A 15,520-nucleotide genomic window follows, 5' to 3' on the forward strand; every position below is an offset into this window, starting at 1 on the left:
CAAAGGTTACTTAATTTTATCTCCTTATACAAATTAGTACAACATATTCTTGCTGAATGAAACTCTCATTACATTCCTTCAATCAACCACAAACTCTGACAGATCAAAGCACAATGAGAACAACGCGCTCGGTTTGCAGAATGGGATTACTATCTATGAAGTAGGTAACAGAATCATATCTAAATACAGAAACCATCAAATGTAGGACTTCCAAAACTGAGAAAAGAAAGGTGCTTGGTCTGAGAAGGAAGGAGGAAAAACTGTTTTTTCCCACTATGATATTTTCTGCCAAATGATATTTTCAGCTACTTAGTGAAAACACTGCTGCTGTATTTCTTTATATAGACAGCACCTCAGTTTAAACTGAAGGAATGCTGTATGCAAGAATTTCACATGCTTTAAATTTAGTTTTTATCAACAGTTTGCAATTAAGTAATGACATAAAAAGTGGGAGTAAGCCTCCTCCAAATCTTACGCTTCCTCATTTAGACAAGACAAAAAATTCTCTATTTAAAAAAATCTAACCTTAAACTGTTCTTCCAATTTCTCTCGAAGAGGGCTCAACTTTTCCAAGCTCTTACTCAGGTACACATGACCATGGAACTTAATAAAGGCTTTGATGAAGTCAGAAACACCCCATTTGGTTTTCACCTCATCCCGGCTGAAACGAAAGAAAAACTTCCATGAATCTTAAGCAACAAAATGGCTAAAACCTCTTACAGGAGACTTCGATTTGCAAAAACACATTATTTGAGCACCTGTGACTCAAGAAGAGGATTCGGCAACTGACTGACTTTTCAACTGCAACACACTCAGGTGAGTCAGTACTCAGCAGCCTGTACTCCTCCACTGGGAACAAATCAGAGGCTGACTGGTTGAAATTCAGTGATGACTACATGCAAAACTATTGTAATGTATATGTTTAGAAATTAGGCAAACCTAAAAGAAGAGAAGCATAGGTAACTGGCCATTATTTCTTACATGCCCAAATTTGAGGGGTGAAGGCTACCAGGTTACAAAGTCCTCTTGGAAAAGTCAACCCTACCTTTCCAGTGCTTTAGAAAGTGCTTTTTGTAGATTAGTAGAGGCAGCTGGGAAAGGGAACTTCACAGCAATGCTTCTGCAGTAGTAGAAAATTGTGGTCAGATGGTCTCCTTTGGAAGAAGCTAAGATAGCCAACTGATTGTAAGGCTGACCTAGAGGAGAAAGTTAAGATTCTAAAGCAACCCAAAATGCATGATATCTTGCTATCAGAACATAGAAGGTCAGTTTTTAAATCTTTATATTAACAATGGGGAGTATTTTATGAAGTAAATCTCATGACTACCTCATTAAAAATGGCATAATGTAAAACACACTTCAGCTATGGTACATATTGTATTTAGGTTGAAAAGTCACATAGTTAGGATGAAGAGCACAATAAGTTCAAATAAGACTTCAGAAAGGGCTAGACAATAAATACTTTTGGCTTTGTGGATCTAAGAGTCTCTATCACAACTACTCAACTCTGCCATTGTAGTGGGAAAGCAGCCACAGACAACATGAAATAATTTGTCCAACTGCCATCCCTGCCTTCAAGCGGCTCCTTTAGAATTTGAAGGACTTTCAATGTGGCTTAACAAGAATGTAGATCACCAAACATCTACAGTAATTTAATTCAAGAATCATTGCTAATGCCTATCTTGGGAGCCATCAAAGGACAAAAGCATTATCTTTTAGTAATAAGAGAGAATTTTTCTAGGAGGGAAATGATGGTATTAAAAAGAAAATTAGGGGGCTTTCCTGGTGGCGCAGTGGTTGAGAGTCCGCCTGCCGATGCAGGGGACGCGGGTTTGTGCCCTGGTCTGGGAAGATCCCACATGCTGCGGAGCGGCTGGGCCCCCTGAGCCATGGCCGCTGAGCCTGTGCATCCGGAGCCTGTGCTCCGCAACGGGAGAGGCCACAACAGTGAGAGGCCCGCGTACCACAAAAAAAAAAAAAATCAGGCACATATTTAAAAAAAAAAAAAGAAAATTATTCTATAAGTAATTAAGGAAGCCAGAGTTGTTGAAACAATTTTAGATCACATTAGGAGATATTCTATTTATATTGCTTTACTGACAATCATAATATTAGTTTAAAAAATTTATTTCCAGTTACAGAGAATGTACAGTTAAAAGGAAAAATATAATAATCAATAGCAAAACTCAACGTTTTTTTTGGTTTCTTAACACTTGAAAGATGAGCCTTGAACTATTTACCATTTTTCTATATCTAGAGTAAAGTGTCATAATCAACCACAAGTTGACATGGCCCACTCACCATTAGAGGGGACAAGCTGAGCCGCATGCCTATAGTAGGACTCTGCCTGGCTGGTCTGGTTTCTGTATCGAGCTGAGAGGAGGAAAAAGAAAGTTTAGTTTAAAAACAAACAAACAAACAGATAAAACAAGCATTAGGGTAATATTTCCAAAACAGCTATAGTTTAACAATTTAAAATTAATAAACACATTAAAATTAAATTAAGATGATTAAAGAAACAAAATATTTTAAAACAAATTAACTACAGGATTATGTGTGAAGTGTCTATCCGGCCTTCCCTATTTGGGACATTCAGCATGTAACCAATTTTAAAGCTTACCTAGCCCCCTTTTTCAGGTCCTCTAGTGTCATGCATCACCAGCTCCCACTATGGACTATGCTGGTGACCTGGAGCCGGCCCACAAGAAGGGGTGAGTTATATGGCACTTAAAAACAAAACAAAACAAAAAACACTATACAATATGATCTGAAATTTATGTATTTCTTCAATATCTTATAAAGTGATTTTGAAAAATGCTTCATACCGGACTTCCCTAGTGGCACAGTGGTTAAGAGTCCACCTGCCAATGCAGGGGACACGGGTTCGACCCCTGGTCTAGGAAGATCCCACATGCGGCGGAACAACTAAGCCTGTGCACCACAACTACTGAGCCTGCGCTCTAGAGCCTGCAAGCCACAACTACTGAGACCGTGTGCCACAACTACTGAAGCCCGCGCGCCTAGAGCCCGAGCTCTGCAACGAGAAGCCACCACAATGAGAAGCCCGTGCACCACAACAAAGAGTAGCCCCTGCTCGCCACAACTAGAGAAAGCCTGCGTGCAGCAACGAAGACCCAATGCAGCCAAAAATAAATAAATCTTCTTGAAAAAGAAAAATACCTCATACCTATTGCAATATTATTTATGTGTGTGCAAAGAATACATTGAAAGCAAAACCAACCTAAATATACTACTCACTGAATCTCCCTATAGAAATTTTAGTGCTTACTTTCATGTGACCTCTCATGAAGTCAATGATTTATGACATCAAGAAATCTAAAATCTTTGAACTTAAAGCAGTAATGCTCTCCATTCCTTGTTATTTGAGGACAGCCAAAACATAATCCCATAGTTAATTTGTTTTACAACCCTTTTAGGTCACCTTAAAGGAATGAACAAGAATAAATAAGTTATATAACATTCCCAGATAAAATATATAAAATGGAAATACAAATCTAACTGTAAAGAGGAAACAATTAAAAATGAGCTTTTAATGCACTGGTAGGAAGGAAAAAAAGGCAATCTAAGCTTCCGAATGACTAATTTTTATAAACCCCACAATTCCAAAGGAGTACAGACTTTAGAAAATATTACGGTACCACTCTGAAAAATTTAGCTTTGGTTACATTTTTGCTGGTTTATTATTTGCCTACATCTGCATAAAGTCTGAATAAAATTTAAATCTGAATATGGAAGTTACTTCCTTCAAGATCCTTTGCCAATCCCGAAGCATTCCGAAAATCTAGGTTCCTTAAAATACATTTTATAGTTTCCTCTTATGACAATTTAAGTTGTGTGTGTATTTCTAAAGGAAAATAATTTCTTTCTGTGACTACTCCAAAGAAAAGCATGAATGCATTATCAATTCCTTCACACCAATGGCTCACCAATGTCTCCAAGGTGGACGAGGCAGTGCTGGCAGATATAGGAACAGGAGCTAGACTGTGGCTTCACTATGGCGCTGGTATGCGTCTGTTTATTGCTGATAATTCCCAATTGGGAAGACTTCACACGGCATGGTAAATCTACATTAAACACTGTACACAGTTCTTGTAATAACTAAAAGGAGAAAGCAAGATTTAGTATTGAGTCAGAACTGGTAAGTCAGAAGTGCTCTAACAGTACAGTTTGCATGTGTAACTAATATCACATACTACTGACACCTGAGATAGGATAACCTTTCATAGGATAACTAGTAACATTCATTACAAATCACATCTTTTGAGTTCTCAAGTATTAGAGCAATCCAAGATGTACATCTAAAAGGAAAAGCAGCATTAAAAAAAGGACCACTTAAGGAGGGTATTCAGACTCATTCAGCAAGCAACTCCATGAAATTATCTATCTATCTATCTATCTATCTATCTATCTTCTTTTCCTCTTAGAAACAAACAAAACCCATTAAACACTGGTGGTTGGTTACAAATTTGACTTAAATACAAACCAACATATTTGGCAGACTTCAGGAGTTTCTTGAGACTTATTTTGTTAAGCCCAAGGTCAACTTGTGCCTTTGCATACACAAAAGATCTCATGGTACTACAGATCTGGAAGGAACTTCCGATATTATGTAGAGCACCCACTCTTTCTTCCTTTCTTCTCTAGTCTTATGGTATAAGAGGGTTCCTCTTCCCGGTCAGAGATAATTTCTCTGCCTGAGCATGCTATTTCATTCTTGTCTGCCTCCTGCCTGTCATCCTCTCATTTTTTAAATCTACTTTCAACTTCTCAAGCTTCTTTGCTGTGGCCTATAAAGTGTTGCCCACGAAAAATAAACAATAAGTATTATTATAAAAAACCCCACAACACACAGAACGAAAGCACTTTCCCTTGACTCTAGATTTCTCCTTTAGCAGCCTTCTAGTGTCTCTTCTTCTTCTGAACCAAATTCCTTCAAAAGAGTCCACGTGTCATATCTATTTTCTCAATTTCTGTTCACTCCTTAGTCCATTATGATGACTTCCACACAACCCCTTCTCTCCTCATTCCAACATCCACAACCACTCTACTGAAACTGTTGTCTGTATGACAACTGGTTATAAATAAGCAAATACAATGGACATTTTCTAGTCATCATCTTACTGGATCTCTCTGCTACATTTAAAACAGTTGATGTTATGGTTGATCACGGAGCTTTTCTAGTTCTTTTTATCTTGCCAATCATTTATTTTCAGTGTCCTTCATTCAAAGGCTTTTCTTCTCCCACCTTAATCCCCGCAAGGGTTTCATTCTTGGCCCCCACACAGCTCTTCACATTCTAGTCTCATTCATTCAAGTATTTACTTACAAATATAATCATTCACATATTTGGTTACTGTATCACACACCATGGTAAGCAATAGAGACACAGAGATGAGTAAAATAAAATTTGTATCCTTAAAGAGTTCATAGCTAAATGAGCAAGACAGGTATATAAAGTAGGGAGGAAACAGCAGGAGAGAGGAGGAAGGGAGGGAAAGATACCAAACATGACAGCATAAGCCAACAGAATATTCTTCATTTATAATAAACTTCATTCCCTGGGTTATCTGATACATTTGTCTCACTTTCTCCTTGTGATAAACTGGTAGCAATACAGTATGTAGATATGAAGCTCCACTTTTTCAGATGGGGATATGAAAACAAAAATATCGAGTCATTTGACTAAGGTTACAGAATTAGAAATATCTTGATTCTATCACCATTCTAATATGTGCAGAATTCACAATACAAAATAAAACACCTTGAGCACCCAACTCAGAAGGATATAAAATGTCCCACCGTTTTCCTAATATAATATAATATATAATATATATATATAATATATATATATTATAATATATATAATAATAATATAAAAACCACCTCCATAACCAAATATAAAATCCTGTATTCCCTTCTCATGAAGCATAGCAATTATCTACATCTTTACTTACACCTGTACATTTCTAATGGGCAAGAAATTTGCTGACATAAAACTGAGTAAACAAAATTAGTGCCCAGAATGGCTAGAGTCTGGAAATATAAAAAAGCAAGAAGTACAAGAAAGGAACAAAAAATGGAAGAAACCCAAAAACAGATGATTGTGGAATATGGCAAGAAGAAACATAACACAGCATAAAGAACTGAGTTCAACAGGTACTTAACAGACTGGAAAATTAGGCAAGGTTGAATATCTATCAAAAAGAAAAAAGGAAGTTCATGAAAAGTAAATCAAGCATGGTTGAAACTTCATGTGAATGTCTTATAATAAAATTTTTGCCAGAACCCAGGAGTTGTAGGTAGAGATACCAGAAAAGTTCCTGCTGGTTCAGGATTCCAGGTGAGAGAACACTAGTTTAGAGGCAGAAACGAAGTGGAACTAAAGAAGAGAAACACATGTTTAATAAGTTGAACAAAACTATATTTGGCAATTATTCGGTGAAAACTCTTTTATACTATTAGCTCTTCACTCTACACTAAGAACTGAGAACTAACTATGAAGATACAGAATACCATCTTTTAACTTACTATAGAAACTTAATGATAATGCTTTCTTTTGGGCTCCCATTTTCTTAGAATAAGGACTACTCTACTGTTCTGTTCTTTGATGTTTTTTAAAAAACCCATACTGCATGATGTTACATCTTTACTTCGACTGGGAGTTTGGTTCTGACTCGAGGCATCATGCTTTTATTTATTTATTTATTTATTTATTTATGTAATTTTTATTGGAGTATAGCTGCTTTACAATGTTGTGATAGTTTCTGCTATACAGCAAAGTGTATCAGTTATATGTACACATATATCCACTCTTTCTTAGATTTCCTTTCCATTTAAGTCACCACAGATCACTGAGTACAGTTACCTGTGCTATATAGTAGGTGTTCATTAGTTATCTATTTTATACATAGTAGTGTATATATATCAATCCCAATCTCCCAATTCGTCCCCCCTGAACCATGCTTTAAATAGTTAACAAAATATCTAAGTCAAAATCATCTTCACAGGATAACCATGTATCAGTCTCTTGTCAATCCACTCCACCCAGATTTCTATCTCAAGAACTCTACTGCAGTCACATTTCATCAAATCCAAGATACCATAACTTATAAGATGAACTATTATTTCCATAACATTGAGGGGAAAAAAACCCAATGCGAATTAAATGGTGACTGACCACCATTTGTAAACTTATCCCTATCTCAGAGGTGTTAAAATATGAAAAAGTTTTAGAAATGAGGAAATATGGTATTCATTAATTTCACCAATGACTTCCATATTGTCAAATCTAATTGATCACTTTTAAATCACCTTACTTGACTTCTCTGTAGCACTCAACAGAGTTGATCACCCCTTCCTCTTGTTGAAATGCTTTTTTCTCTGGCTTCCAAGGCACCATTCTGACTTTCTTCTATTGCAATGTGGCTCTTCCTGTGCCAAACCTGTCCCCACCTAGTCCCATGGGTTTCAATGCCAAACACTAATGTCTAAGTCAAGGTTCTTTATTGTAATCATAAATTTTACTCTGGCCCTGCCCTTTTCACTGAGCTCCAAGCTTATCTAATTACCTATTTGACCCCTCCTCTCAAACAGGCATCTCTCTAATGTAACATGGATAGAGCTGCCTTCTCCTCAGTGTTCCCTATCTCAGTAAATGGTATAACCAGTCAGCTAGCTGCTCAATCTGATAACTCAAGTCATCTTTGACTCTTCCCTTACCCTGATTCCACACATCCAATCCAAACCATCAGGAAGTTCTACTGGCTATACTTCAAAAATCCCTTAATAACCTTCCATTACTACAGCAGCATGCTAACTACCTTCCATTCCTGACCTGCTAATTCATTCTCCACACAACATTCAAGGTAATCTTTTAAAAATGCAAATCTTATCATGGTATTCCCTTGCCTACTTTCCAATGGCTTGCAACTACACTTAAGATTAAAATTCAAAACTCATCTTAGTCTATAAGGCTGTACAATAATTTGGACTTGGTGTACTTCCCCAATCTGGTAGCTTAATCTGCACTGCATGTCATCAAAAAAGATTTTTATGAACATTACTGTTCACAACATCATTAACTGTTTCAATTATCAAGCCAAAATAACAACAACAACAAAAAATGCAAGCAACGAGTCCTATTAATGTTGAGATCTGAAAAGAAGTTTATTGCTGCTCATTCTACAACTGTTGTGATCACTCAGCCATTCCCTACGGAATGCAGTGGGGAAAGATCAATGCTTGATTATAAAAATTTTAAAAAATAAATTTCAAAATTAGATTACTTGTATATTTTTCTTTATAAAACAATATTTTGAGACATTTGAATGATTTTATTATTGACTTGCTTATAAAGTGTTTTTGCAAATAACATGCTCCCTCAACAAAAATGATGATTCTTGCTTTATTTGTCTGGATTTATCAATGTCCAATCAAACCCTTGGAAATGTGTTACATGTATATCACATCATAAAAAAAAGGTTAAGAATCATTTTTCAAGATAACAAACAAGTCTGTGTAATGGCTAATATAAAAATGTATTGCAGAAAGTGGATGCTTTCCCTCTACCTCCACCAGGGCCAGCTGCAGCAAGTCCCTACTACCCCTCCCTCCCTACTTCAGTTGTGTTCACAGTTTAAATTTCTACTACATGAGGGAAGGAAGCGATTTAAGCTGGAGATGAGACTGGAGTTTTAAAACTGGACTAAGTTTAAAATCCTAAGAGCTATCAGAATGGTACGAAATCTGTCCAAGATGTTATGACGGGAATCCAGAATTCAACAAAGCATAGTTGAAAGTAGTGAAGTGGGGGTGGGGGCTGGGATACCATTTCTGTCAACACCCCACTGAGCTAAGGCTATTCAATTAACATGTAGAGTCAAATGTACACATAATTCTACATCATGATTTTCACTTAATAATAACAAAATTTCCTCATCTTAAAAAAAAAGTCTTCATAAATAGGACCTAATTAAACTTAAAACCTTTCACAGAGCAAAGGAAACAGTCAACAAAACGAAAAGACAACCTACTGAATGGGAGAAAATATTTGCAAGTGATATGACTGATAAGGGGTTAATATCCAAAATAACATGTAAACAGCTCATACAACTTAATATCAAAAAACAACCAGATTAAAAAATGGGCAGAAGACCTGAATAGACATTTTTCCAAAGAAGACATACAGATGACCAACAGGCACACGAAGAGAGGCTCAACATTGCTAATCATCAGAGAAATGCAAATTAAAACTACAATGAGGTATCACCTCACACCTGTCAGAAGGGCTATCATCAAAAAGACCACAAATAACAAATGCTGGTGAGGATGTGGAGAAAAGTGAGCCCCCATACACTGTTGGTAGAAATGTAAATTGGTGCAGCCACTGTGGAAAACAGTACGGAGGTGTCTCAAAAAAATAAAAACAGATCTACCATAGGACCCGGCAATTCCACTCCTGGGCATAAATCCAAAAAAAACGGAAACACTAGTTCAAAAAGATACGTGCACCCCAATGTTCACAGTAGCATTATATACAACTGCCAAGATACGGAAGACACCTAACTGTCCATCAACAGATGAATGGATAAAGAAGACGTGGTGTGTGGCGCTGCGTGTGTCCCCACATACATACATACACAATGAAACACTACTCAGCTATAAAAAAGAACGAAATTTTGCCACTTGCAACATGGATGGACTTGGAGGATATTATGTTAAATGAAATAAGTCAGGCAGAGAAAGACAAATGCTGCGTGTTATCACTTGTATGTGGAATCTAAAAAAACAACAAAGCAGTGAATATAAAAAAAAAGAAACAGACTCACAGATATAGAGAACAAACTAGTGGTTACCAGCTAGGAGAGGAAAGGGAGAGGGGCAAGATAGGGTTAGGGGATGAAGAGGTACAAACTACTATGTATAAAATAAATAAGCTACAAGGATATATTATACAGCACAGGGAATACAGCCAATATTTATAATAACTATAAATAGAGTATAACCTTAAAAAATTGTAACTATGTTGTACACCTGAAACAATATTGCACATCAACTAAACCTCAAAAAAAAATTTGCATAAATACCATTTATAATAGTTTCATAATTCCATTTTTCAGATAGGCTATAATTTATTTAACCATTACTCTATTGCAGGATATTGGTATTGTTTTCAAATTTTAATATTTTGAATTATAATATCTATTTGTTCTTTTAAATATAAGTATTATTGTTAAATATCCACTAATCTATGGACAAATGGACAAAGGAAAAACTACTGTAAAAACAAAAACTATCTGATAACTTCTGTATTTCAAAAAACTTTAAATAAAATGAAAGAACAACAGACGAAATTGGAGAAAAAGATGTTTGTCAAAAAAAAAGGAAGAAAAATTAATATCCCCTTATATAGAAAAAGCTCAGACAAATCACCATGGAAAAAACTGGGGTCTGAACAATGAAAGGGAAAAGTAAATGAATAAATGATTTATATAAAATACAAATATGTAATAAAATATAAAAGTTCAACATCACTAATAATTAGATTACATTAAATTTTAAATGAAAAATTCTTTTCCATCTATCAAGTATAAATTATTCAATTAATCATTCATTTGCCTTTATTGAAATATTTAACACTGGTGAGTGGATGTCAAGACAGACACTTGCATACACTGCTGATGGAAATACAAAAATATAAATGATAACCTTTTGGGAAAACAATTATGTGTATCAATATAGTATTAAAGCTCCACTCATCCAATGATTTAATTCACCATCCAATGAAGAACCTATCCTCAGGAAGTAATCCAGTATTAGAGAAAATGCTTTATAAACAAAGATGCTTATCAAACTGTTTAATAATACAAGGAAAAACTTACATTATGTTTATAAAGCTGATAAAAGAATGAATAGGTACAACCATGTACGAAAGTATAAAAACACTAGAAACATACATATTAAAAGTGGTAATTTATCCTGAATGAGAGGGTAATGAAAAATTTTTGACTTTTTATAATTTTCAAATCTTTTGAAATTAGTATGCATGTTTTTATAATCAGAAAGCCAAAAGAAACACTATATCTATTAATGTATACATCTCCTCATTTAGACTGGATATTCCCTTGAAAGTTAAAGATGGTCTCTTTTCTCTCCAATTCTCAGTGTCTAGTATTGTGCCTTACAAAGAGTAGACTTTTAATAGCTACTTGTAGAATGAATTAATCTTTAACATCTGCCAATAAGGATTAGTCAGCGGCAAACCACAATTCCCCTCTCCAGAAATATCAACTTTTGCTAAAAGTTGGCATCAATTTAAAAATGAATTTTGAGAACAAGAACCATACTTGAGTTCTTTCAATGATGAACTGTGATGAATGTTTTAGTCTAAGTAAAACAAATAATCTCTGTAAGATGATGGCTATTTGATATCTTTTAACAGTATTTTCTTTCTCTTCATTCTAAAAAGTAGTAAAACCAAAATGGAGCCAAAATACAGGTAGCAATGGTCAAGTAGCAGCACAGAGAGTAGGTTCTTGAATTTCTTTCGGAGCAAGATCTGCAAAACCTTGTCTTGTCATTATAAGATGAGAATTTATACACGTTATTAATTAAATTATGAATGCTATTACAAGTGGATGAGATGATGTTTTCTAAAGAATTCTGCTTAAATAAAATTCACTGTCCAAAAACATTTATTTATTCTTTTACCTCGCCTGATTCAGAAGTCATATCAAGATGTAATTAAGGACAAGGAAAGTCTCTGAAGACAATAAATAATAGCTTACTATTCAAACTGAGGAAAGGCTGCTCTATTTCTTAGGTAGTTTAATAGCACTGAAGCTCCAGATAAATTCTACTGTATATATAATACTATGAAAACTCACTTGATATCACGAATTTTGACTATGTCTTACCTGGCAAAACATAGCTGTTACTTTCACAATGACTACACCCATACATTTACATTTGCTCTACTACCACCTGTAACTCACTACTTCTGCTGTTTCACTAAGGCATTGCTCTCATTACCCTTTTTTTAATTCACACAATAATACCTCTAACCTTTAAGCTGAACCATCACCTTTTTAACATCAGTCTTTACTGTTTTAAAGGTCTTATGGTAAGTAATTTCAGACATTTTGATTCATCTGAGATTATAGGTGATCAACTCCTGGATGGACCATACAGTGGGTACCCCAAGTGCTTATATGAACAAGATGTGTACAAAGAAAATATTCACTACTAATTTTAGGAAAATTGGTATACAGTGCAGAACTCACCTGAGTATAGAAGCCACTAGCTGCCTCTAGGAACAGAGAAAGGTTTGCCTGAACTTCACTCCGATTCGGGTTTGCTCGATTCTTTGCCTGGCCTTGTAGTGTTGTGATCTGATTCTTAAAGGCATGATTCCAGCTGAAAACAAAATGTAATTCTATTTGGTATAGCAGTGACTCACTGGGCAGACACTGGTCCCCCTGAGAACAAGAAAGAACTGTTTGTTATAATTATAACACACTAGACAGTAAACCTGCATTAAAGTTATTCACTTAAATAACTTTATGCTCCCCTTTGAACAAGACTAGACAAGCAGTAGAATGCAACTGACCTTAGTAAACACTTACCAAATGTTCGAATAATCAGACTGTGGCTTCAGTTATTAACCTTTTAGGGCTACTAGACTTAGAACCTATTTAGGAATCCTCATACAAAATTAGAACTACAGTGGCAAGACCAAAGTAAAAGCAAGCTATTAACAAATTTCCATACATTGCACCATTGTGTCAAAAAATATGTGAGTGTTCTGTATCAAGTGGCATGTCTGGGGGTGGGGGTGGGGGAGATTTTTTTGTAAATATTAAGCCATATCTCTTATTTCTCTAAAACTTATTTCCCACAGCACTCAGTTCTAGTTCTATTTAATAGTTTGTTTATTTCTCTTGGGGTTAATATTTTCGTTAGAGCTTGAAATATAAACTCATTTTGACATTTCAATTTTGGCTGTTCAAACTAAGAAACAACACAATGCTGAAATATGGCACACCAAAATCCTGTTATAAAATGCCTTTCGAATTGTATAGAGAATCATTTTAAATTCAGTTGTGAAATACAGTCACTCCCTAATTTGGAAATCACAGGGGAAATCACAAAGAAACAAAACAAAAAAAGGGAACTAGGATGGAGGGAAGATATTACTGGCTGAAGGAAGCAAACACAGATAGATAGAGGGTTTACAACCTACCTGGAAAGTACCTAATTCTTTATCAACAGCAGCTTTTGAGGCTCTTTTGAAGCACTGGGGTTTTTAATGATTTATGAGGGCAATCAATCACTCCCTCAGCATTTTTGATGCCATCTTATCCATGACTCTAATATCAAAAATATGGGTTTGAGTGGTTGTGATTAAGCTCTATTACTAGATCTCCTAACAATATAAAGGTTAGGTGTGCAATATAGGAAAAACTAATCTTCACCACTACTTAGGGTAACAGGCATTATTGAAAAGAATATTCTTGATTTTTAATTTTCCACCAGGCTAATGTCCTTGTTCCAATTTATAAGGCAAGGCCTTCCATGAAAGACATTTATTTACTCAGTTGGGAATCTGGTCATCTGCTATTTCACCCCTAATAGAAAGAATGAGTGGAATAGCCTAAATATACAAAATCTTTCTTTAGTCTTATTAGGGGGGAAAAAAGGAAACACCTATTTATTGGATTAAAAGGAAGAATTTTCCTTACAATGGAAACACATTTTCCTTTGGGAGAAACTTATAGAATCATCTTTATCAAAGAAAGCCTACTTCGTATTTCTTTTTTTAAATCATGGCTCAAATATAGGACTGAATACAATACAGAGAATCCAAACACTGTCTCTTAGTACTTGAAACACATACAAATTTGTTTTTATGGTACGCCCTGAAGACCTTAATAAAACTCAACTCTAAACATTTCTCCTCTTGCTACCTAAGACTGTATCTAAAGTAATATCAATGGTCAAATATTTTGTTCAAAAAGATCACAAGTATTAGAATTTCTTTCCTTTTTTTTTTTCATTGAAAAAGCTTACTCTGAAATAGGTTAAAAAGAAACAACCAAATTGTTCTCTTCTATTCTAAAGTCTTGGTGAGATTCCTGATCTTACAGGGACATCCCAAATGATAGTACTTACAGATCCTGTTCTACTTTCTTGTCTAAAGCATATTCCAAATCAGTAACCAGCATCTTCTGGTACAGGTCCTGCAGAGCCTGCCTGGATGTCCAGACCTCGGCTGGACCCAGCTTAGAATCTGAGTAACAAAACAAAAACAGAACAGTAGATGATAAACAGATAGTTAAGACCATTATGCCACACCAACGATTCCTTCATCCTCCATTCCCCAAAGCAAAAACATGCTTTAAACAGATATCATAGATAGCTGCAGAAGTTTTATACTACTACATTTCAGATGACTTTCACCTTTTGGCTAATGACTACATCTGTTTCAAAATGCTTCTGTATTTGTCTGTATTTGTCTTTTAGTTTTGAAATAATGCCATGAAATGAAAAAGGCTTAAAAAAAGAGAATGGTTCACGCTTTGATCTTGGTTTGGATTTCTATGCATTCATACCATAGGAAGCCATATGCCTCATAATAAGTCACCCCATCTGAAATGACGGACTGCCAAGTTGGTCTGTTTACTCTCATAACTATATCTCTTTGTCCAAAGAAGCTTTTCTCTTTTTCTTTTGAATCATTTTCACAATTGTCCTTACAGAATCCTCCTGTCAGCTCACAATCCAGCAGCTGTTTGGGCATTCTGCTATTACTCCTACTCTCCTATGTATGTCAAGCCAGTAAAGTCTTGACAGTGAGTGTTATTTTAACCATCGGTAGACTGCTTGCCAAGACACTTTTGTGAGCAATACGTACTTGCTATTTAATGTAAATGAGGACCAGTAGCAGACAGTGATTAAACTGCTCAAGAGGCCAAATGAGAGACTGGGTGCAAGATGAAATCAGAAAGTCAGGCTATAACTATATGTAATACCAAATTGGGGCCATATTGTCTGCCAGAGTCCTACAAGGCACATTAGCCTTTCTGATTACTAGGCTTATGAGTGCAATAATTGACAGTGAGCTGCCTCAAGAGAAGAACTTAATAATGGACTTTGCAATTATATATTTCCGGCTGCTAGTTAGCCTGTCTGGTTGCATTTAGTATTTTGCCGCTGCACAATGGCATAATCTTCACTCTCCTTTAGGTCTGCTATTAGTATCTACAGCCAGCATAATCCTGTTCTGCATACAGAAACTCCCAAACATCAGAGTTAATCCTTACAAGAGTTTGCTGGCTACTAAAAAATAGGGCCTATTTTTTGGTATCAGGTTCTCGGTCCCTTCCTTATTAAGCTTTTAATGACTAAATAAATAGATTTATAGATTTATTCAACCCTGCTTCAATTCACTGATTGCAGGAAAAGGAATGTAAGGGATCATTAACTCTGACCTATCAGTGAG

At 35.5% G+C, this 15,520-nt stretch overlaps 1 protein-coding gene across 7 annotated transcripts in view; it reads right to left on the bottom strand.

Moving 5' to 3' along the window:
* SMG7 (SMG7 nonsense mediated mRNA decay factor) overlaps positions 1-15,520 on the bottom strand; it is a 71,284-nt gene that overhangs the window by 23,185 nt on the left and 32,579 nt on the right. For all 7 annotated transcript variants that reach the window (XM_060131870.1, XM_060131895.1, XM_060131879.1 and 4 more), the window contains 6 exons: positions 14,191-14,308; positions 12,303-12,435; positions 3,948-4,119; positions 2,302-2,373; positions 1,046-1,196; positions 526-661 (listed from right to left, as the gene is read on the bottom strand). In XM_060131870.1, the coding sequence (XP_059987853.1) occupies positions 526-661; positions 1,046-1,196; positions 2,302-2,373; positions 3,948-4,119; positions 12,303-12,435; positions 14,191-14,308 (782 nt within the window). The remainder of the gene's footprint in view (positions 1-525; positions 662-1,045; positions 1,197-2,301; positions 2,374-3,947; positions 4,120-12,302; positions 12,436-14,190; positions 14,309-15,520) is intronic.

Source organism: Lagenorhynchus albirostris, chromosome 2 (genome assembly GCF_949774975.1).
Source record: "Lagenorhynchus albirostris chromosome 2, mLagAlb1.1, whole genome shotgun sequence".
NCBI lineage: Eukaryota > Metazoa > Chordata > Mammalia > Artiodactyla > Delphinidae > Lagenorhynchus > Lagenorhynchus albirostris.